The 24,141-nt window shown below is 44.6% G+C and overlaps 1 protein-coding gene across 2 annotated transcripts in view; it reads left to right on the forward strand.

The window, feature by feature from the left end:
• The window catches only part of MYOF (myoferlin), a 142,416-nt gene that overhangs the window by 5,462 nt on the left and 112,813 nt on the right, over positions 1-24,141 (forward strand). For both annotated transcript variants that reach the window (XM_024563408.4, XM_024563409.4), the window contains exons 2-3: positions 12,137-12,192; positions 14,277-14,368. In XM_024563408.4, coding sequence (XP_024419176.2) covers positions 12,137-12,192; positions 14,277-14,368 — 148 coding nt within the window. The remainder of the gene's footprint in view (positions 1-12,136; positions 12,193-14,276; positions 14,369-24,141) is intronic.

A 24,141-nucleotide genomic window follows, 5' to 3' on the forward strand; every position in this document is an offset into this window, starting at 1 on the left:
TGCACCAAAAGGATATGGGTTCTGTCCTCGGTCAGGGCACATACCTAGGTTGTAGGTTCGATCCCAGATCGGGGTGCATGTGAGAGGCAGCTGATCAGTGATGTTTCTCTCTCACCTCAATGTTTCTCCTTCTCTCTTTCTCTTCCTCTCTAAAATCAATAAAAATATATTCCTGGGTGAGGATTTTTAAAAAAGTATCAACATTTTTTTTAAAAGAAAAATAAGTAACTGCTTGGGTATCTGGCACTTTAAGCCTTATTAGCTGACTGAGCATTGGGCATGAGTGCAAGACCTCATGGTATGAAGGTGCAAAGGCCCTGGGCTTGGGAGCCAGGAGTGCCTGAATGAGAACCCCAGTTCCTACCCGTTACTCCCTATGTACTCACGAGGAAATGAATGAACATCTTCAGCTTCAACGTTCTTAATAACCTACCTCGCAGGGTCATTTGAGGATTAAATGAATATATATGTGAAATTGCACATGGGAATCCCTAAATTTCCTCCTTTTTGATCTTGTTTACTTTAAGGGGGCCCTGTAATGCACTAGATAGCATGTGAGGAATCAGGTCTAGAAAAGTATACATAACATCCTTTGGTTGTCTAGGCCTAGGAACCCAACAAGTTAGAACACAGCAATGAGATACAAACTGTTAAGGTGGTTGGTGACACGGGCTGTGAAAGAATTCACACAGAGAAGAAAGTGGAGAGTAAAGTTTTTATTCACTCTCCAAGAAAGGAGAGGGGCAGGGTGTGGAGAGATACACCAGCATTGAGGGGCGGGGCTTGACCTTTTATTGAGTTATAATTGGATTAAGAAGGGTGGAGGGTGTGCTATTGTGTGGCCCCTGGGCTGTTGGGGGTGTTGTAACGCAAGGCTGCAGTTTGTTCCGATGTTATCTTCTGCCTGTGGCTGTAGGGAGCTGTTAGTTCTGTTCTTGCTTTCCAGTAATTTCCAGTCCTAAAGACACAAGCTCAGAAGAGGAAGATGGCAGTCATGGTTAACAGGGTCATAGGCCTGCTAGGCAAATGGTGCCACAGTAGCAAGTGGCGCTGCCTTTGTCCTTTCACAAACTACAATAGACATACCTGGATTGCTTTCAGTAAGTACAGTTGGCCTTTTGTAGCTGTGTTTCTTACCCATGGATTCACCTGATCCACTGAATGAGTGAAAACAGTATTTTCGCATTCTCAACCACAGATTCCCAATTACAGGTCGAAAATACTGTTGAAACTGCGGATGCAAAGAGCTGGCTGTAGTTAAGTTTCAGGGGAATGAAAAGTTACAGGTGGATTTTTGACAGCCTGGGGTCGGTGCCCCTAATCCCTGTGTTGTTCAGGGGTCAGCTGTACCAGTCAGAGAGACTAATCAGAGGGTTCACTGGTGAGGCACATGCGTTCCAGGGCAGAGGGAGCTCATTCCAGACTAGGATCAGAAGGAAGAACAAATATGAGATTCCAAGGAAGCAGCCTGATTGAATTACGTTGATAAGAAAAGGGCCCTGGGTGGCTAATCGGGCAACCCTTCCTCCCACCCTTTGGTGAATGGGGACATCAGACTGCCTTCCTCCCAACCAGAGTATTTACCCTCAGGGTGAGTACAGGGTGGGCTGGGTGGGGTGGCTCTGCAAGAGGCCAGTGAGGAGGCATCAGGACCTGAGACCAGAGGGGCGACCGAGAGATAGAGGGAGGGAGGCCACCGAGAGCTAGAGGGAAGGCATAGAAATAGAAAGTGATAAGAAAGACAAGTTGACTGTTTCCCCAAAGGTCAAAAGGGGGCATTTCCTCAACCCAGCTGAATTGTGGTTCATTCAGGGAAGGCCCTTCTCTTCCTACCCCATTGTCCCACCTGAAGGGTAAGGTGTCCTGGTCAGGAATTGTTTAATTGCAAGGAGCACATACTCCCTCAAGCTTGCTCCAGTAAAATGTGGGTTTTTATTTTGTCCCCGTCCCCTGCCTCCTCCACACACACACTTAAAGCTAAAGAGAAATCTCCCAGAATCTGAGTTATGGGCCTCCCAAGAGCCAGAATCGCATCAGGCAGGGAGGCATCTATGGTCTCTGCCCGCGGGACAGTGTGGCCTCCTGCCTCTGCTGCTCCCTGCTCGGGTATCCTGCACGTGGGCTGCTCAGTGGGGCCTCCTCCTCTGCTGCCGTTGGCAGCTTGCGTGGGGCTTTGGTTCACCACGAAGGTGACTTGGTTTGACTACATCAGCTTCTGCCTCGGTGTTTCTGACTGAGGGATTATTGGATGATGTATATTACTGTACTTTGCCGTGTGTACTGCACTCCTGTGTATAATGTGCACGCACGTTTTTGGCTCAAACTTTCAGGGAAAAAAAACTTTTGTTTTAATTTTTTAATTCAATTATTTATTTACTTATATTTAGAAACAAAACTGATTATTGCATTCCAGAGTATTGTTTTGCATACAGATATCTCTATTGCCTTCTAGAGTTATGCTTTTAGCATATAAGCATAAATAAAAGAATTACAAACAGTTATACAGGTACGGAATTAGTACTGCCCATATATAATGTGCATCCTTATTTTTCCTGCAAAAATTTGGGCAAAGAAAAGCTCATTATATATGGCAAAACATGGTATTTGATTTCAGTTACTTTAAACATGCAAAGCCACATGTGGTTATTGATGACCGTATTGGACAGCACGCATAGCCGGAGAACAGCCACAACCGTTAAGGGTTCAGCTTCCTCTCACTCCCAGCTGCCCAGCGTCTCCATACCTTACTTGTCTCATCTGCAAAATGGAGAGAACAGTAGTCCCACAATGAGGAGGAGTAACAAGAAAGTGCATGGGATTCTGGCACGGGTGGACAGCTTGAGTGACCACCACATACTATGTGCCTGTGCTGCCCTTTATTAAATTCTTACACTATGCCCCAACCTGTGTATGTGATCTTAGGTAATCCTCCCATCACTGTTAGGAAGTAGGTATTTTATCATCTTTATTTTACCCATGGGGAAACTGAGGCAGAGACAGTTCAGGATTTGACTCAGGACTGGCTGACTCCCACCTCTTCGTGTATCCCCCGAGGTCACGATGGAGAAGAGATACAACCTGTGCCTGAAACAACCAAGTCAAATTATTAATGCTTCCTCCCTGCTCTGAAAGGATTGAGTTGTTCAGTGTGTTGGGGTCATTTGGACCCAGTTTGAAACAGGAAGAATGTGTACCAATAACAAAAGCACTTTAAAAAAAAGAGAGAAAGAAAACCCAGCCCTCCTGGGGTAAGTTTCCACAGGGCAAGGAAAGCCTTTGTGACATGCTGTGCCCGAGGAGTTTGGAGCTGACATAGCTTAGCAGTGAATCAGTTCCTCTGAAAACCAAGTTGGAGCCTTTTCGTTAGTGGTGACTAAAACTCTTAACTTATTACTATATATGTAAAGGGTTAAAAATGTAATATTTGCCTGGCAGGGGTATTTTCCACCTCACTTCAGTTCTCTGGTTTATAACCGTCCTCACTTTTTATATCCCGATAAAACAACAAATAAGTTTTAAAAAATCTTTTCCTTTCTCTCTCTTTTGTAACTAAAAAAATAAATTTCCCTTTTGCTTATCTCTCCCCACTGTTGGAATTCACTGCCTGGAATGTTGCTCTCGGAGGTGGTGAAAAGCACAGGTTTGGAAATGAAACTGATTGGGGGCTGCAGCTCAGCTCTGCCACTTACTAGCTCCAGGATCTTGGGCAAGTCAGTTAACATCACAGAACCTCAGTTTCCTCATCTGTCAAATGGGGATTTTTAATAGCTCCTTTGTAAGGATTAGATGTGAATGTGTTTAGCACGCCCCACACAGAGTGGATGCTCACATGCAAAATAAATGAACAAACCAAAGAGGCACGTGGTTCAGTTCTCCATCGAGGCAGCCAATCCGAGTGCCTGGCCTACCTGGGCTTCCTCCACCTGCAGCTGGGCAGGAGGCAGAACTGGAACATGACCGTTCCCCAGGGTCAGCTTTTAGGAAGAAGATTCTGTACGGGTTGCTCAGATCTATTGGGCTTGACCACAGTTCTTCTGGAGGATTTTGTTTTGATTCAAGAGTTTGTACACCTGAAAGGGCACCTCCAGAGGCCACTGGGGCACTGGGTGCGGAAAGCAGAGCAGTGGCCCTGCCTGCCTTTTTGCCTGGGTGTCCCTGTTTATCAGCAGTATCAGTGACTGCTTCAGAAATGTATAAAAAACAGCCTTGCTTTGTATCACAGTTGCCTTTTGGCCAAAATGCCTTTACCGTAGAACTCGTTTGGCAACCTTTCCTGGGGCAGGAGGGCAGCCAGGTTTAGGAAACAAAAAGGCAGAGATACGGTGGTAGCCAGCTTGACCTGGGTGGGCTGCATGTCTTCGAGCTCCCCCAGGTCCTTCTAAGTCCTGAGGACAGAGGACTCTCCTACAGGCCCTTCCTTCCCAGAGCCTTCCTGGTTCTTATGGAAATTATCCTAGATGCTGGTGGCTGCCAGGCTGACTGCCAAGGAGAAGCAGTCACTGCCCACATGCCAGCTGCCTCAGGCAGGCCTCAGAGGTCTGGAGCGAAGCCATGGGAGAGAAGTGCTCCACCAGGGCTGTGCCCAGTGCCACTGAGCACTTCCTCTGGGGCCCTGCCCTGCAGGAAGGGCTCCACCACCTGGTAAATCCCCTGGGGTCCGCAAGGGGTGCTGCCCAGGTACTGCAATAAGAAATTGTAGCCCGCATTGGTTTTGAGCCTGCTGGGCCCTGTGCTAAGCAGTTGGTATTCATCCTCTCACTTAATCATTAAAGCAACTCTAGTAATAATACTTATATGAGCTTATGAAGTCCAGTGCACTCAAATCATGGAGGAATTATTATGTAGTAGGCACTTTGGAGAGAATAACAATATTAATAAAATACAACTTCAGTCTTCAAGGAGTCACTAGTCTTAATCTTCCAACTTTGGAGATGGCTCTGTGTCTCTCTCTGCCAGTCTGGATCCGAGCTCTACCACTTACTAGCTGTGTGACCTCTGATAAATTGCTTAACCTCTCTGTGTCTTGGTTTCCTCTTTTGCAACTGGGGATGATCATAACAGAATTTACCTTTTTAGGATTGTTGTAAAGATTAAATGAGACAGTCCCTGGAAGACACTGGGAACAGTGACTAGTTCAGAGTACTTAATAACCTTTTGGGTTTTTTGAAGATTTTATTTATTTATTTTAGAAAGAAGAGAAGGCAGGGAGAAAGAGAGGGAGAGAAGCATGGATGTGTGAGAAACATTGATTGGTTGTCTTTTGCAAGCACCCCAACCAGGAACCAGGCCTGAAACCCAGGCACATGCCCTGACCTGTAATCGAACCAGTGACCTTTAGTTTTGTGGGATGATGCCCAACCAACTGAGCCACACCAGCCAGGGCAATACTTAATAACTGTTAACCACACATAAATGAGCTTCAGGAGTGGGGGTTGGGGAGGAGGCCTGTGAAATTCTAGCCAAATAGTGGGTGACTTTGTGTATGTGTGTGACCTGGGAACCTAAAGAGAGAGAGACAGAGACAGAGACAGAGAAGAAGAGAGAGATAAGGAGATAGCTCATGCGATCGTAGGGGGCTGGCAAGTCTGAAAATTGTGGGGCAGTCTAGCAGGCTGAAAACTCTGGCAGGATTTCCCCCCTTACGGTCCTGACGCAGAATTCCTTCTCCAGGGAACCTCAGTTTTTGATCTTAAGGCCTTCAACTATTGTGACGAGGCCCACTCACATTATGAAAAGTTACCTGTTTTACTTGAAGACAGTTTGATTATAAGTATTAATCACATTTATAAAATGACTTCATAGCAACATCTAGACTAGTGTTTAACCAAACAGCTGATCTCACAGCTTAGCCAAGTTGACACATAAAAGTACCCCTCACACTGGTCCTCACAGTAACCCAGGCTTAGGAGTCACGGTGTCTCTTTCTCCTGAGTCTTTTCAGTGTGAGTCCAACACTCTGTCTGGTAAGTGAATAGCAAAGGAAATGGTTCCGTGCAAGAGGGTGCACGGTGGCTTGGCAAAGAGAGCTTGTTCAGTGCTCAGGGAAACGTTACTCAGAAGTTGGCATGCAGGTCAATTACTGTGATGGTGACCTTCACAGAGCTGAGAGAGAAGCAGGCATAGCTAATCAGAAAACAGGAAATGTCCCAAAGAATGCTTTGAGTGCTGGTCTAGGGTGTATTCTGGATTAGAGTCTGTTATTATGTTCTGGGTTGAAAGTATTTAATTCCTTTTAGGAAGAAACAGTCATCCGAATGAAATTAGAGTGGGAGCAGGAGGACATGGGAGATGGAGAAGGGGAGTCTTCCATCATTTAATCTGATGTCTAGTCCCTGCTATTCCAACCTTTTTTTAAAGAGGTGGGATTGAATAATTGAATAACATACATGTGTGATTTTCTGGCTGCTAAGAAAGGAATTTATCTACTTTAAAAAGAAAGGGAATTTTCATCTACATTTCTTTTTTTTTTGGCTGACGTGTTTATTTGTAAGACTAGGCTTTCAACAAAAATGCAATGAGTGCACACTTTGATAAAAATCAGTCTCCTTCTTGGAAGGGATTCTCCAGAAGGGAGAACTGGTTTTTTTCCAGAAGGATAGGAGCTAATGCCAGAGACCTAATCTTCCCCTGTTAGCTAGGGAGATAAGAGATACAGTGGTTCAGTGCATGGAGTCCACAAGCAGACTAGTCCCGAGTTAGATCATTTCATCTTTTAAAAAAGTGAATTGAAGTGAGTAAATCTGACGATCTAATTGGCTTTATTAAGTGATTCAGGAATCAGACAGCGCATCTAGCAACTATACAGAAGGGCTGTCTGAGGAGCTGTGCAAAATAGGATGTATTTATAGGAAGAAGGGTGTAAGGGAGCTATTAACAACAAGAAAGAAAAGATTATTTTGAGGCACAGAAATCTTTTCTTTGAGATAAGAGAAGCAGAGTGTTTTGACAGGAAGATTGCCTCTTCTTTGGGGAGAAGCGGGGGCTGGATCTTTTCTGGGGCCCACGTGACAGATTGCTGGTGCTTGACCAGGCATGCCAGACTGGTTGATTAAGCATATGGTTCTGGAAGAGGTTGAAACTGCAGTTCCATCAGGTATTAAATCTAGGTTTGGTATCAGGGGGTTTTAGCCTGAGTGATGCCATTTTGGACCTGTGGTTTTCCTCTTTAACACCTCCTAGCTCTGTGACATTAGGCAATTCACCTAATCATTTTGGGCTTGCTTTGCTCATCTGCAAACTGCAGATAATAACAGAGCTTACCACTTAGGCTTGTTAGGAGGATTAAATGAAGTGAAGGATTTACTGCATGTCTGGCTGGGAGTGAGCGCCCCCTATAGGGCAGCGCCATTAGCATGAACACTGTGTGCAAGTGGTAGGAAGTTCAGCTTGACTAGTCTCACCTTGTCTGTGGTCAACCTACATCTGCCTGGACTCAGACGGTCCCCTTTGTTCTCAGTGTACTACCGAGTCACATGTTTGGGAACATATGTTGGAGTTGTTGGGCAGCTTGATTTTTTTTTCTTGCTGGATTATGAACTTTTTGATGTTATAAAGTCTGGTTTCTAACACCCTCCTTCCTAAGTGGCTTGTACCAGCCAAATGAAGCTTAGCCTGGCATTCACAGCTTCACAGTGTGACCATAACCTTTCCACACAGCCTGGTTACCTTTACTCCCCTCCACATCCCTTGGTTCCAGCCAACTGGGCTGTGCACCCAGACGTGACCTATTCTCTCCACCTCCATGGCTGACCCGCCCCTGCTATTTCCCCTCACCTGGAGTGACCTTTTCTTCCCAGCTCCACATTTAATTGGTCCTTGTCCTTTGATCCCCAGCTCAGCCTTTGCTTTCTCTGGGAGGCCTTTCCTGGTGCCCACAGCTTAACTTCACCTCCCCTTCTTCTGAATTTGTGTTTTCATCTGTATCCCTCTGATGACAACTGAAGCCTTTTGTCTATATCAGTCACCTGGCCACAACTACGGCCCTACTAGACCACCTGAGGGCAGAAGCCGTGTCTTGGGTATCTTCATATCTCCCACAGTGTCCAGCTTACTTGTCACGTGGCAAGTGATATTTCAAAGATATTTGTTGGATGGAAGAATGAAGATGTGAATTAAGGTTTGTAAGAACTCACTCACTGGACCATTCCGATGGGCTGAGCTATGAGGTCCCTTAGCCTGACTTGGCCAGCCATTATTCCCATTACTGACCCTCGTGTAAGAGGGTCATGGGAAATGTTGGAAATGTTGGAAACTCCAATAAGAGAATGAAACAGGCAAGAGCGCAGTGGGGCTTTTTGCTCGTTGGTGAAAACATGTATAAGGATTTGTGTGGTTCCCCTGTTCTGTAGGTCATCCACTCCATCTGTCGACCATTTCAAGACCAGGAATTATCTTACACTCTTCTGTTTCCCCAGTTACTAGCACACAGTAGGTGCTTAATAAGTATTTCAAAAATGAGTGAATAAACAAGGAACCTTTTTCATACTCTTCAACTGCTGACTCTGGACTACGCCTGTCCCTACAGAGGGTGGGAGGGTCAGTAATACCAGCCTTTGCATCAAGATAGCCTTGCGGTGTTTCTCCTACTGTGATTCCCAGGTCAGTACCGGCTTGGGATTCAGTTCAGATGATCAAGTGCTGCCTCGTTCCACAACCACTCTGGCAACTTTGCCCCTGCCTTAGCTCCCTGTCTGGATTCTTGGGGAGTGAAATTTAGTTTCAGTACCATCCTTCAGTGACTTGAGCAGCACCACGAGCCCCTGTGCCCAATTTCTAAAAATTATTTGCTGTCTTCTCCTTGCTTTACTTACTTGGGATCTCTTTCAGTAGCCCGTCTTTTCTCTTAAAGGTCTGCCATGGTCTCAGGGTCCAGATTCACTCCCTCCTGACATGATTCTCTAACCACCCAGCCCTGGTTATGGCAGCAAGGGCAGTGGTGAGTGGAGGGAGATTAATGGTATCATTTCATAGTGTAGAAAGCAGGAATTCCTAGCCTTTGTCAAGGTCACTACCTCATTTGAGAATCTGATGAGAGCAATAAACTCTCTCCCCCCAAAACTTACAGGTGTAATTAATATTTTGTGTGTTGGAGCAAAAAGTCTTAGAGAGTCTCAGAATGCCCTGAAACCTGACCTTGGACTTCAGTTTGGCCATTGCCCAGGATACCAAGCCCATCACACATATGATATTTATGTATCTTCTTCCCTTCCATAGTTCTTATTATGAGTTTATTGAGTTCTTACTATGTGACAATTCACTCAGTAATTCATTTACCAATAGTTTATTGAGAAACTATTTTATACCAGCCATCACTTTTTGTACTGAGGATAAAACAGTGATTTTAAAAAAATACAATTCTTTACTGAGTTTATAGCACAGTCATTAATTAAGTAATTACAGTAATGGATATTAAACTAGACATTAAAATCAGTACTTTGAATGAATGTTTCATCTTATGCGTCGTCTTTATCCGATGTTTCTGGCAGCTTCCAGTGAGTCACTGTGATGTGGGAGCAAACACACCCTCAGGTCTGGAGCTAAAAAGATTTAGACTTAGATTCTGCTTTGTTTTCTTATTTGCTGTGTGACCTTAGATGAGTAAACCAGCTTCTCAATTCCTCGTCTGTAAAACGCGGACCTTGCAGGGTCATCTTAAGGATTTAGAGACATGCAATAGGACGCACAGCCTGGCACCTGTCGGTGGTTATTTGGAGGAAGCTGCTGTAGTTGTGGATAAGAAGCCATTTTGTCCAGCTCCGTCAGGTTAAAAATCCTTTGCATGGATCCTGTTTCTCTCAAGTACACTCTGGTACTGTAACCAGAGAGGAAGATTGAGAGGTTTCTGTCGGATGAAGGGAGGGGTGAGTGGGCTCAGTGTGGAAGTGTGGGAGAGGATTTCAGGACAGCTGCCGGGCGATGTCAGAGTCAGATCCAGTGAGGGGCTGTGGAGGCCGCGTAGAAAGGACACAGTCAGAGCTCACTTGTGTAGGTCCAGGCACAAGCCGATGAGTGGGGTCACGCTGCAGTTTGAAAAGGGAAGCCAGTGAGGCTGTGGGAGCCCACTCAAGTGGAAAAACTCATGCATAGCAGAGGGAGGGTGATGATTCATGGCTTTGCTATGCTGAGGTCTTGGGAGAATGAGGTGGTTAGTCCCACTGCTGGTGTGTGTTGGGAGCCTTAGCAATGTGACATTTGGCTTAACTAAACACGCCACCTCCTACGTTTCATGTTAGTAGAGGGGAAGCTGAGGAATAGTTCAAAGTGTGGCCACCAACGGGAGACTACCTGGGTTCAAAACAGCCCTGCTACTTCCTAACTGGGTGACTTTGAATGCGTTACTCAGCTTCTCAGTCTCCTTGGCTGTGAAAGGGGGATTAAAATGATTATACGTACCTCCTAGGGTTCTAAAGAAGAATAGTGAGCAGTAGAAAATACATATGTTGGTCTCCTACTGCAACACCATCCCTGGCACAGAGCTCCAAAAACCCTTGTGATTCCCTAGGCGATTAAAGCGTAAAGCATATCTTGTCCTGACAGCTGGTCTTTGACCCTGTCCTGACACAGGACTCCTGAACCCCTGCAAATTCCTAAAAAGCACTAGGAGCATCTTTTGTTCTCATGAGGCAACTTGGGTGGACTCCTGGGGGAGGGCTGGTCGCCAGAAAGACCCAGCCGGAATTAGAAGCCTGGAATGTTCACCCCCACCCCGCACTCCTGCGGTTGGAGAGAGGGGATGAAAATGGAGTTAATAATTGATCATGCTTACGTGATGAAGCCTTCATAAAGTCCCAAAAGTATGGGGTTCGGAGAGCTTCCGGGTAGGGGAACACATCCACGCATTGGGAGGGTGGTGCACCCTAACTCCATGCGGGCAGAAGCTCTGGACCCCCCAGACCTTGCTCTATCTATGTTTCTCATCTGGCTGTTGATCTGTATCCTTTATCACAGCCTTTAATACACTGGTAAACATGAGTGTTTTCCTGAGTTCTATGGGGTGCTCTAGAAAAGTAATCGAACCCAAGAAAGGGTCATAAAAACCTCAGATTGATTGCCAGACTGTCAGAATGTCAGAAGCAATAGGTGTCAACCTGGCTTTGCTTTTGGTGTCTGACCTTGGAGAGGCAGCATCCTTGTGGGATTGAGCCCTTAACCAGTGAAACCCGATACTATCTTAGTGTCACAATGGAGTTCAATTTTACAACACTTATCTGGTGTCACAGAAAATTGCTTGGTGGGGGACTCCCCTCGCCCCCACCCCCACCCATGCATGTGGTGTTTTGTGTAATAGTAAAAGAGACACACAAGAGAAAAAAGTTTGATTTTCTGAAAACAGATGAGCTAATGCTAAAGCATTCTGTGCTCAAACATTAGCTTTTATTTTGGTAAGGATCTGGAGACTCAGAGGCCTAATGGAAGCCCCGGCTCTGTGACCTTTGATCCAAGAAAACGTAAACACCAGGTGGACTCAGGAGGGTGTACTAGACAGTAGTCTTCGACACAGAGAAAGAAGACCTCGTGTCTTCAGAAAAGGTGGGCCAGGAGTAAAGCAAACCCCCAGCTCTCTGTGGCTCCTAGAAAGAGTTTATGTATGAATTACCTTGTGCAGAGGCCTGTAGGAGGGAGTCTAGCTTAATCCGTAAACTGTGTTGGGGTCTTATCACAGGCAGAGGCAGCATGGGCATCAGAGCTGAAATTCCAGGCCCTACTGGGGCACTCCTGCTGCCGGCAAGCTCGGACACATTTCTTAACTCCTTTGGGTCTCGCCGTCCTCACTTGTAAAATGGCACCACCTGCACGCTAAGGTTAGCTTTGTTGGCTTCTTTCTACAAAAAAGCTGGAGACGTGGAGGCCCTGGGTAATCTTGGTCTGAAGGAGTTGGGGAGGGCGGGTCAGGGGATCGTGGTATTTACATAATTTTGAGACCCCCATCCCTAGACTTGAGTGTGGGAAAAACGTTTTAGACCAAAAAATGCTGTTCAGTTTGGGACACTTTGATTCAGACAGCCCCTACCTAGGCAGAGGACAGGGAAATGCAGGCAGATTGTGGGCCCTCGGGGAAATGCTCTTTGAACTACGGAATGGTACATTCTCTATAAATATTTCTAATTGATTGATATCTCTTATTTTTTATTTGCAGATGAGAAAAAGAAAACAAAAAAAGTTGATAGTGAACTCAATCCTGTCTGGAATGAGGTGATTTCATTTTTATTTTTTAACTTTGTTTCAATGGATAAGCTACATCTGATTGTCCCATCTTTGGTGAGAGGTGAACTCTTCCCTTTGGAAGGAGAATAGCTGCATTTCACCCCCACCCCTATGTGTCCCTCTGTGGCCATGGAGCCTGCAATGCAGTTCAAGGAGATGTAAACACAGTGACATCTCCTGTACAGTAGAGGTGTGGTGAGCGGAGCCTGGATGGCGGTGAAGAGGGTTGGATTCTAGCCTGCAGCGACCTTGAGCTTGCGCTGTGACCTTGGTCTAGTCCTGTTGCCAACGCAGGCACATCTGTAGAGCAAGTGGTGGTATTAGATCATCTCCGGAGTCCCACAGGGGAAGCTCCATAGTTAAGAACATGTCTGCATGTGACTAACCAAGAGTGTATCACATGATAATTTGGGTGTCTGGCTGAGTCAAGACATTTATTGTTTTTACGTTGATAAAATAATACATATTTAACGTAGAAATTTTGAAAACTTTAGATCAGCATAATAAATTACCTTTGGTCCCACTATCCAGAAGCAACTACTGTTAACATCTGGGGTATATGAAGAAATGTTTATTGAGTGAATATGTTTAATAAAATTTGATGCCTTAAAATTATCAAATTAGCTATATAAAGCAAGTACAGTCTCCTATTCTATTTTTTTTTGCTATTATATCCTGAGCACATACCCATATCATTTCATTCAAAAGCATTTTTAATATGATATAATATGGTATTGAAGGGATATAATGAAATTTATTTACCACCTCCGCCGGTGTTTAATATATTTATAGACATGTGAAAATTTGAATTCTTTCCACTGAGTAGGACTTTCTTGTGCTAAGTTTTGAAAAGTTGGTCATCAGGCCCATTATTTTTTCCAAAAGCCAGCCACGCCTCCCTGGATAAGTGCAGTGATAAATGTCTTTGATATTTGCACTAAGTCTGGAGACTGTGAAGACCTCTCCCAACTAGTTTCAAAATCTCTAAAAGATAAAGACCACACCTTCTCACTTAAGGTTAAGACAAAAAACTTCTTAATGCCTCTCTGAAAAGCCCTCACACAGAGCTCCGAGGAGGAAATAACCAAAAGTACATGAACATGCGTGTTTAGCGCTTCGGGTTTTGGGGAATCCTAGCATGCCTCTTTCTATCAGAGGTCAGTCCACGTGGCTGACGGCAGAGAGGTGTGTGATCACGTGAGCAGGCGTGTCCTTGCTGGGCATCATCTTCTCACCCCATCTTGTTTCCATCAGGTTTCACCTCTCATACTGCAAAAGTATTTACCAGGTAAACTTTCCAACTGCACTTTTACAACTGAAATCTAACCAAATGAAGTGCCAACCCCAAACCCATTAGGATTAGTGGGTGTGTTCTAACATGAACTATGAGACAATTCTTCATCTGTTCCAGACCCATTACAAAGAGAATTAAGTCGTCAGTAGACACTGCTTTAAGTCATTTATTACATAGTCAGTCAAAGGCGTCAATGGTGCTATGTTGATTTTTTTTTTTTACATTTGTCATTAGACAGCAATTTGCTGCGTTAAGATGAAGGTCCCATCTGACTCTAGCACTGACCACTGCGGGACCTCAAATGAGGGACTGGTGCATTTTGGAAAGTGTTTTCTAGATTATTCATCTCTTGGATAATAATATGTTTAAGAAGAGCAAGTAATTTAAAAATAACCATTGAAGAAAACGTTTTCATGCATATGTTTTATTTTATTCTTGCTACAATCGTGGTAGGCACTCGGCTCTCTAATGCGGGAGAGAGGTTGGTGACCAGCCCAACGCCACAGAGCTTGGAACATGGGAAGCTAGGAGCTGCCTCCAGGTCCTTTGAGGCTAAGTCTGGTTTACTTTCCCACAACCCTCAGCAGCCTCCCGGTTTAGAGTTTAATTTATCATTTAATCACTTCCATCTAACTTTAGAATTGAGTGATTTGAAGGGTTGTCATTGGTGAAGATGATGACCCAGCTTTCAGTGTTGGTACATTTCATTGTATTTCCTGATCCTTTTAACAGTTTTCTTTTTTGGTTTGTTTTGTTTTTATAACCTTTCTTTGGACAGATTCTGGAGTTTGACTTGAGAGGTGTGCCACTGGACTTTTCGTCTTCCCTCGGAATTGTTGTGAAAGATTTTGAGACAATAGGACAAAATAAGTAAGTTGATTTCAACTGTTTTTCTCATTTTACATATTATCATACTATTTATTTTGTTGAAGGAATGCATCTTTAATAACATTTTATAATCCTTTCAATATAATTATCCTTTAATTCCATGTCATGCCCCCCTTCTGAGCCAATATCAAATGTGGCTAATCAATCATAGTGCTTTTACCCAGACTTCTATATTCCCAAGAGGCTGAAAACACTAAGTCAACACTAGTCTATCCAATATGGCCTGTAGGGTGAAGCCTGTTTGCACCCCGGAAACTTCTTTGTTAATTGCATGCAGTCATTTCCTCCCTCTGGTGGTTTATCTGAACTGCGGCTGTGTTGGACACAAGCAAAATAATTTCTCTTCCTGATTATGTGTAACCTGTACACATCTCATGCGAGTTATACCTCCAGCCCCACTTCCATTTTAATGTCTTACTGGCCTTTTAAACCCAACAGATCTAAACCAGTTTCCTTGTCTTACTGCCTCTACTAATGTCCATTGGGCAGGGTTATGATGGTACATGATGGTGGCACCGAGGATTGTCCCCTAGGTAAAGCTGGGGTTTTCCCAAATAGTCTCCATGGGACAGCACGACCTCAGTAAATTCTCCCCGGTCCCTGACCTGGCCTTGGGCTTTACACAGACTCAGAACCCAGTCTTAGTAAACAGTTCAAACCAACCTAGCTCACAAGAAACCAGCGCGTGTTATTTTCCATTGGAAATAAATGCTTGGGGGAGGGCATTCCTACTCTCTGATCAGTGAATTCTCCTTTATGTCATTCCACATTGGAAACCAAATTACTCTGTAACCTTGATTGTAAGATGTCATTGACCATAAGATATACTATTAAATTAACAGGTTTGGGGAGAGAAAGAAACCTCATATTAAGTGCCCATATCAACTGTAAGAAGCATCCCAATATTCAGTAATGTCAATACATTTAAAAATGGCCCTGACTAATATGGCTCAGTTGGTTGGGAATCGTCCCGCAAAGCAGAAGACCACTGGTTCGATTCCCAGTCAGGGTACATGCCCAAGTTGAAGGTTCGGTCCCTGGTCAGGGTGCATGCCAAAGGCAACGGATTGATATGCCTCTCACACATTGATGTTTCTCTCCTTCTCTTTCTCCTTCCCATTCCCTCTCTCTAAAAAATAGATTAAAAAATATATGTCTTAGTCCTAGGCACACTTGGTACATAATCAGAAGGCTGCAATGAAAGCAATAAGTTGAGGTAGGGTGACCATATGCTCAGATTTGCTTGGGACAGTCTGCTGTATTGTCCCAGCACAATAATTAGTAGTGCCCCTTTTGCTGTCAACAGTGGCTTGGTTTGGCCAGTAAATTAGATGGTCCCCTAATCACTGGGGTCTTCTGCTTAATGGCTCCAGACTAAGAAAGCCTGGACCGACATCTGTCCCCTGGGCAGTGCTTTGATAGGTAGCGCCCACGTTCACCTTTGATAAGATCACTTTTCTCAAGACCCACTGCTAACAAATGCTCCTTGTGACTGGTGCATTTTTTTCTCGAGCTGTATAAATACATTACGGCAAGTTCTGGTCCCACTCTCTCGGACTGAAAACCATTCTAGTTTCTGAAGGCTATGCTGCGTATCTCAGCTTTGAACCAATTGGATGGTAGTCTGTCCCCCACCCCCATTCCCCAAGGACAGCTCTATTTCCCATGTTTCTAAGTTCTTGGAAAGCTGGTGGTCAAGCCTCACTATAGCCTCATGTTGTTACTAATAATATTCCCTCTCGTCTCTGCTCTCCTCTTTCTGCAAATGGCACCACTATTTGTATTCTAGACCAGCCTTCTCCAGCAGAAATACAGTGCAGGCTACACATGTGATTTGAAATTTCCTGGTAGCTAAGAAACGAAAAGAAACAGGTGAAAGAAATTTTAGTAATATATTTTATTTAGTATATCCAGCATGTTATCATTTCAACATGTGATCAATATTTTAAAAATCATTGAGACATTCTACATGCATTTTTGTTTTGAAATCCAGTGTGCATTTCGCACTTTCAGCCCGTCTCATCCAGGTTAGCCACATTGAAGTGCTCCCCAGCCACACGTGGCTGGTGTCACCGTGCTGGAGAGCACTCACAGTTCCAGACCACTGGGCTCACCGCCTCCGTTCTCTCTGGATCTTCTCCCTTTCACATCCTATCCAGCCTTTTGCCAAAACCTCCTTTTTCTTCCTTTCCATTGTTTGCGTCCTGTGTTTCTCACTCATGGCCACAGCCACCAGCTTGGCGCCGGCCTTTATCACTTTGTGCCGCATCTAACATAACAAGATGACAACGCCTGGCAGGCTGGCCTGAGAGATCTCATCTATGTTTCACACAAAGCCCTCGCTTTCCTAAAGGTTACATGGTTGAGGAAGGGTCAGAAAATGAACAAGTACATGAAGAAATATTTAATGGGTCAGGTACTATGAAGTGTCATAAGCTAAGGAGGAAACTGTTAAGAAAAATAAAGCAGAGTAAAATGCTAGAGAGGGATTGATGGTGGGGGGAAGATCCAGTCTTATATGACATGGTGATAAGGCTATAGTTGAATAGAGACCTAAATAAAGACAGCCGTGCAGCTGTCGGGGGGGAAAGATTATTTCAGGCACAGAGGACAGCAAGTGCAAATGCCCTGAGGCAGGAGTATACTTGGGGTGATGGAGACACACTGGAGAGGCCAGTCAGGATGGAGCACAGAGAGCAGGAGAGGCTGGGATGGGGGGAGGAGAGAGAACTGCAGAGCCACACCACACATGGTTTGTGAGCCACCACACAAGCTTTGGCTTTCATTCCTAGTGGAATGGAAATCCATTAGAGGGTTTTGAATGTCATCTGACTTATATTTTTAAAGAATCTCATGCTTTCTATGTGAAGACTGGATGTAGACACCAGTTAGGAAGCAAGAAAACAATGCTGGTGACTGTTGTATGTTTACATTTGGTGAAAACTCAGTTGGGTCCTTGGATTACAGCAGTGAAGGAAGGGGACGAATCCCCACCCTAAGACTCCCCTTGGCACTTACCTTGGGCATTTGGTGTGTATTTCTGGAGAGAGGGTTAATGTGTAGTCTGTCTGGTCCGGGACATTTTTCTTTGCAACTTTGAATAAGGGTCTTTCTGAAGTTGGGGGCCTCCATGCATCTTGCTGAGATATATTGCACTTGGTGTCGTGGTATCTGCTGAGCAGAAAGACAAAGTGAGCAGCTGTTACTATGGCGTTATTATGACAGGAATTTTTAGGCCTAACAAAAAAAGGTAGATTCTAGGCAAAACAGGAAGTTGGTCTTCACTATGCTTTCAACCTTTCCCTCCCCTTCTTCTGGGAAGTCTTCCTCCCCCCGGCTTCTCCCAGGCACCCAGTGTCCTTACTGAAGCTCCCGGCTCCCCCTGGGCCTGCCCTGGGAGCTGCGTGTGCCAGTTCTTTTCCCCAGCAGAACTCATCTGTCCTGTGTCTCAGTCTTCAAGGTCCTGCTGGTTGGAAGGAGCTTCCAAGAGACAGATCCGAGTGGTGGTGTGATGGCTCCTAGTAGTTCACTGTGGTAACTTCTAGGAACAATGACTTTGGGACTGAGACCACTGGTGACTTATCTGAAGGAGTGGACAGCATGGGAATTTCGGGCTCTGTGACAGGATCATTGGGGGAGGTCTTTGGTCTTTTTACTAATTAGGAGGTTAGTTCTCTGCCCTGCAGATTTCCCTGAGGAGTTGTTTACCGTCTTCCAGGGTAAGGCCAACCCCAGCTGCTCTGGAGTGAACAGTGTGGATGACAATGCTCTGTGTTGCCTGTCCCCTTACTGTCCTCAGCTGCATGCTTCTTTGCCACCAGCCAGAAAGGATGATCTTTGGCTTTGTTTCCACCAACTAAACAATGCACAGACCTTGGTCACATTATCTGCAGGAAAAAAAGTCACACTCATAGCTGTATTGTTCAAACTATGTGTGTTTTGGCCTTAGATTTTCTGGTTGGCTTTTCTACTAAAGTCTGACGTTTGAGGACCTCCTCACTGCTCAGTATCGAAATGTTTTCCTCACTGAAAGCACAGGGTGGGGGCAGAGGATTTTTCTACCAGTTTAAGGAATGTCTTGCCCCTTGACTTTCCTGTTGCTGTGGAGACTGGCTGTGCACATATGGCTCTCGTGTCTGCTCCTCTGGGGCCTATGCATCCATGCTGGCACCCACAGCGACTGCCCACATCCGAGCCAGGCAGGCACAGCGCTGGTGCGTCAGCAGCGTCCCTCCTCGGGCACTGGGAGTGGGCTGGGCGTTCAGTGTGGACTGTTCTTCCTCACTTTCTAGTCGTCCAGCCAGCCATGCAGACTGGAGAGAGAAGAGCCAGAGGAGCCTCTTGGTCACATGATGAACATGAAATGATATTTTTAGCTGAAACGTCAGAGTGGAAGGGTTTTCTCAGTGACTGAGAGTTCCCTTTGCAGACAGGCGGTGACTATCATTCAGTGGGGACTCAGGGATGCCTAGGGCTACGCTGAGCCCTTTGGAGGCATTATTCCACCTAATGCTCAGACACCCAAAGAGGCAGGTCCAGGTTTTCCTCAGAGAGCAATCTGCTCAAGGTCACAAGGCAGATATGGGTCAAAGACAGCATTTACATCCAGGCCTGTACTTTTGACCTTTCCATTACATTGATAACCTCAAACCAGCTACAGGAACCCAAATGTAGGTGGAATGATTATCTTTTTGCTAAAATGGAAGTAATTTTTCTAATTTTGAAAAAAATAAAGATTACTCACTGTCAATTGGTCGCTCCTCCCTAGGTAAACATTCTTAAAAATAATCTTTATTGTGTTTGTTTCCATTACCATTTAGTTCCCTTATACTCCCCTCCCCCCAGCAATCACCATCCTAGGTAAACATTTTAAGCTGGCATTTTAATACTATTGAATAGTAAACCACTTACGCTCCTGCTCCACAGTGGGCGAGATAAATTCAGAGAGTATATCTCATCTTCACACTGACCTTGAGAAGTAGAGATGAGACATGAGCCTCAGAAGGGTTGAGGCTGGGACCCTGATCCCTTGGCATCCTGGCCCTGTTGAACTCCATTTGAGTTCCTAAACAAGGACCATCTTCAGGAGCCTGGAAAGGTAGGAATGAAAAGTGTTAACAAGTGTTCAGGTGTGTGTGGGTGCATGCACGGGTGCCAGGGAGGAAAGGGAGATACTGAAGTAGGGCTTTTGTATTTGCTGTTTCCTCTGCTTGGAAAGCGCTTTCCCTCCGACTGCAACAGATGTAGACTCTCGTCATTCTGCCTCAGCATCTCTGACCACCCACCCTGCCATCACTCTCTATCTCACTGCTCTGTCTTCTTTCCTCTGAGGAAATGGTGGAGCAGGTCCACCTAGGTATGGGGATATTTGGGTCAGGTTTCAGACAAGTACTCAAGGGTATGTGTTGGTCCATGCATCTGCTTCAACTAGTTCAGCATTTACCACCATCTAAAATGTTCTTATCAATTTGTTTACTCATTTGACCTTCCCCTACCAGACAGGAAGGTCCACAGCTATTGTGTTGCATGCTCTAACACCAGCACTTAGCCTGGCTCATAGTAGGCTCTTAGTAAATGTTTGTTGAATGAATGAATGAATGAATAAGTGTGTTTATGATACAACCACATGAATGAAATTTAACATTTTCAAAGCACCTTGCACCTGGCAATTAGCCCATTGATATTGGGCCATTTATGTGAATTCTGTCCAGCTCAGCCCTCTGGAATAGCTTTCTGGTTCCAACTTGGGTTTAAGCTGCAAAGGAGTCAGAATACAAAGGAGTTGAATCACAAGAGAAACAAACACCTGCCCCAAAGCTCATGCCCTTTTGTAGGGAGATGTGGAGCTTCTGTCTGACTCAACCAAAAACTAGATAAAACATATGTAACAATGGTTCCAGATATTGGACATCAGCAGCACGGGGCAGTGATCCCCAGAGAGGGGGAGATAACTGAGATGAGCCCTGTGTGAGCCCAACTTAATGCCTATAGAGCGTTTCCAGGCTGCAGTGCAGGGAGAAGGAACCGGCAGATCCCTCCTGGTCATCTCCCAGAGTTGGGCAGGTGCAGGCAGGGGTCTAGAGGGATACAGAGAGAAAGAGAGAGAGAGAGAGAGAGAGAGAGAGAGAGAGAGAGAGAGAGAGAGAGAGCGCCAGCTCCTGATTACAGAGGGTTCTCCTGATTCTTCAGCTGAGTGTTAGTGCAGAAACTGAGGCAGGGAAAAGAACCATCTGAAAGGAGCAGACAGAATAGTCCTTGCAACACACACAGGGCTGAGCATCGTTAATGCTCCCACCAGCCAGAGTGGAAAAACCTAATTTATGAGCATTGGGTAGAGTACCCAGAAGGATTTTACTCTAGTAATGTGAAGAAAAAAACAGATGTACTATTAATAGATAATATTAATGCTAATATTAATAGGTAATATAGATAAAGAACTATAGATAATAGTAGGCATAGACTATGAAACACGTATTATAATTATTTCTGTGGTTCAAGAAGGTAGAAGAATGCTTGAGCATGTTAAGCAGAGACATGGAAGATATAAAAAAGATCCAAATTAAACATCTAGAGATGCAAATTACAATGTCTGAGACAAAATGACCATAATTATCTAAGAGTTTGTATTTCTAGTACTCATATTTTCCCCTCCATATGAGTCTACTTGTGCATTCAAAACCACCGTCACACCCCCACATAAATGCAGAGCACAGTTAGAAGCATCATCTGGGTATAAACCACTGAGCGAGGCATCTGTTCTGCTGTACAGTGAGTACGAGGGAGCTGCCTAAGACCTACCGACATACCTCCGAAGAGATTTGCCCAAGCTCCTGCGTAAGAGGAAGTCTGGGCAAGTGGCCAGCTGTATGATCGTGACATTAGTTTGGATCTTGGCTCTTACTGATTGGGTGACTCTTGGCAAGTCTATTCCTTTTGATCAGGGGACTTTAATACTTCCTCAGTAAACAGTAGACGTAAGGGCAAATTTAATATAAGTAATGAAAACATTACTTAAGTTTTCTGAGGAACAATATATCAGGCAGTATCTATAGTGAACTTACTGTGTACTGGGTGTTGTGTTAATGCTCTTATACACATAATTGCATTTAATTTTGATAATGATGGTGAGACAGACTTATTCCCAACTAATGGATGAGAAAAATGTGGTTCAGAGAGGTTCACCAAACTGCTGAAAATCACCCAGCTCTTTAGGTGGAAGCTTATGTATTTAACCTAGTTATGTTAAAGTCCTTTCACACAGAGCTCGGAGCACCCAAGATTTATTCCACTTGTGTGTGTGTGTGTGTGTGGGGGGGGGGGGGGGTTGAGGTCAGTGAGTCAGGATGTGAAAGTGAGAAGGTAACAGAACACATAGACATATACACATGGTGATACTGGGGGCTACAGAACTAGAAAAAGAAAAGGGACACACTTGGACGGTGAAAATACCAACTCCCCAGGCCAAGGTTTTATTTATTTTTTAATTAGAGAAAACAGAAAGACTGATTTGAATGGAGTTAATTTGGTGGGCAATAGTGTGGTGTTGCTTATGAGAAATTTTTATGTCCTGGTATGTACACAAAAGACCTCAGTTCCAAGCATTTACTATTTTCATCTCTCCTAGCGATGGGACTCACTTCTGGCATTGCTGGGTGTAAACTTGAGAGCAGGATCACTTTTGTTGAGGTGGCCCCCCGACCTTTCCTTTTCCTGATGTGGCAGGCGAGGAGGGGAGGACAGCCCACGGTTGAGGCAGGTATTCCAACTGGAGTAGCTTGTCAGGCTGCGTGGAAGTCTAAACAAGAAGCAGATGTCACTGTAGAGTAGGATTCTCAGTTGTGAGTTCTTTTTAGTTCCATACTTTCAGTAGAGCGGCAAAGCTATGCAAAGATCAGAGCTGGTTTGGGCTGGCCGTCTTGGGCTGTGGGAGAGGCTGAAGCCCACTGTTTGTGGAGGCCAATTAAGTAGCTTTGCAGTCCAGCCGGCATCTGCTAACATTTCTTAAGTAAATGTGGGCCATAGCCCTGGTCAAAGACACCCAGACAGACCACAAGAGAAAGGGGTTTTATAATTATCTTCTAATTGTACTTGGAAGACCCTCACTTAGAAGAGGAAGCTTTATAACCTGTAAATCATCTGTAAGGTCGTTGGTCTATCTTCAATGATATATCAGCTAATTTATTTATTTGGCAAATATTTGCTAATGTCTACTGTGTGCCAGATATTGTTCTAGGTACTGGGGGTACTCCCTCCATGCCTTTCATGGGGCTCACATGGGGCTATCATCTGAGTGGAGGGAACAGATAATAAATGTAAATCCATGTATAGTATATTGGATGATGATAAGTATGACGAAGAAAAATAAAACAAGGAACACAAGAAAATGACAAGGTGAGGGGTGTCTGGTTTAGATAGGGTTTTTGTTTTGGGGTCTGTTTTATAATGAAACATCTTATGAGACATATGGCTTTAAAAACTTCATTCAGCCCTGGCTGGTATAGCTCAGTGGATTGAGAGCAGGCGGTGAACCCAAGGGTTGCTGGTTCGATTCCCAGTCAGGGTACATACCTGGGTTGCAAGCCAGGTCCTCAGTAGGGGGCAGGAGAGAAGCAACCACACATTGATGTTTCTCTCCCTCTCTTTCTCCCTCCCTTCCCCTCTCTCTAAAAATAAATAAAATCTTTAAAAACTTCATTCAGGTTCCACTAAAATTGGAGTTTATTCAAGCTACAGCTTGAAGTTTACTTCTGATCTAACCTTGAAAATAGGAATTATTTCTGAACAGATTCCTGGTATGTATATATAACATTGAGGGGAGGAAGGGAACTATTTGATGTATGTAAAAGAAAGGACTGGTGTGAAGAACTTCGCACAGTGACTGAATAGAAATGGATGTGGGTAGTCACAAGAGGTTCTTATCTATTCATTCATGCCCACCTCCCCAGGCCCAGACCCTGTGATTTAGGCTGTGCATGAGTTCAGGCCAGCTTTCCCTGCAAGTCCTGGCCTGGAGTCACCTGCCTTTTTTTAGGTTCCTTTTTCTAGAGCAGGTTCTGAAATAACTATAAAAAGTGACTTTTAAGCCCTTACCACATCATCCTTTTAATCCTTACAACTGTCCAGGTAAGAAACATCCAGACCTGTACAGAATTTTTATGAGTTTATGTGAGCCAAACTGACAACAATTGCTGGGAAGCAAAATCTCAAGGGACTGGGAACATGTTCTGGAGAATGCAGCTTATTTTATACATTAGAATAAAAGACGGAGACAGAAGGAGAGGTACATGAAATTCACTGGTGGTAGATTAAGGAGGCAGGAGAAAGCAAAGCTGGGAAATATCTGGGATTGGATAAAAAGTAAAACAAAAAGACACACACTTCTTTTACACTGGTGGGTACAGGATAGTTAATAATTAACATTTACAGCACGGCAGAGATGGTATTTGAAAAACGAGATAACAGTGAGGGGTTCTGTGATCTCCTCCTGCTCTGGTGAGGTGGGGATGCCCTGAGGGGTCGAGAAAAGACTATGACATTTAAAAGGCATGTTATCTTAGATGCAAAAAACAAACAAAACCAAACAGACAGGCTCATCTTAGGTAAAGATTGACCTTTGTCAAGGAATCTACCAGCCGAGGACATGACTTCCCTCTATGTCCTAAGACTCACTTTTGGTCAGGAGTTTTTATGTTCATACCATTCAATGTGGTTATTTTCTGTCTCCAAGTTTGTAAGGCCTGCCACCCAGGCCTCCC

Source organism: Desmodus rotundus, chromosome 4 (assembly GCF_022682495.2).
Source record: "Desmodus rotundus isolate HL8 chromosome 4, HLdesRot8A.1, whole genome shotgun sequence".
In the NCBI taxonomy this organism is placed as follows: Eukaryota; Metazoa; Chordata; class Mammalia; order Chiroptera; family Phyllostomidae; genus Desmodus; species Desmodus rotundus.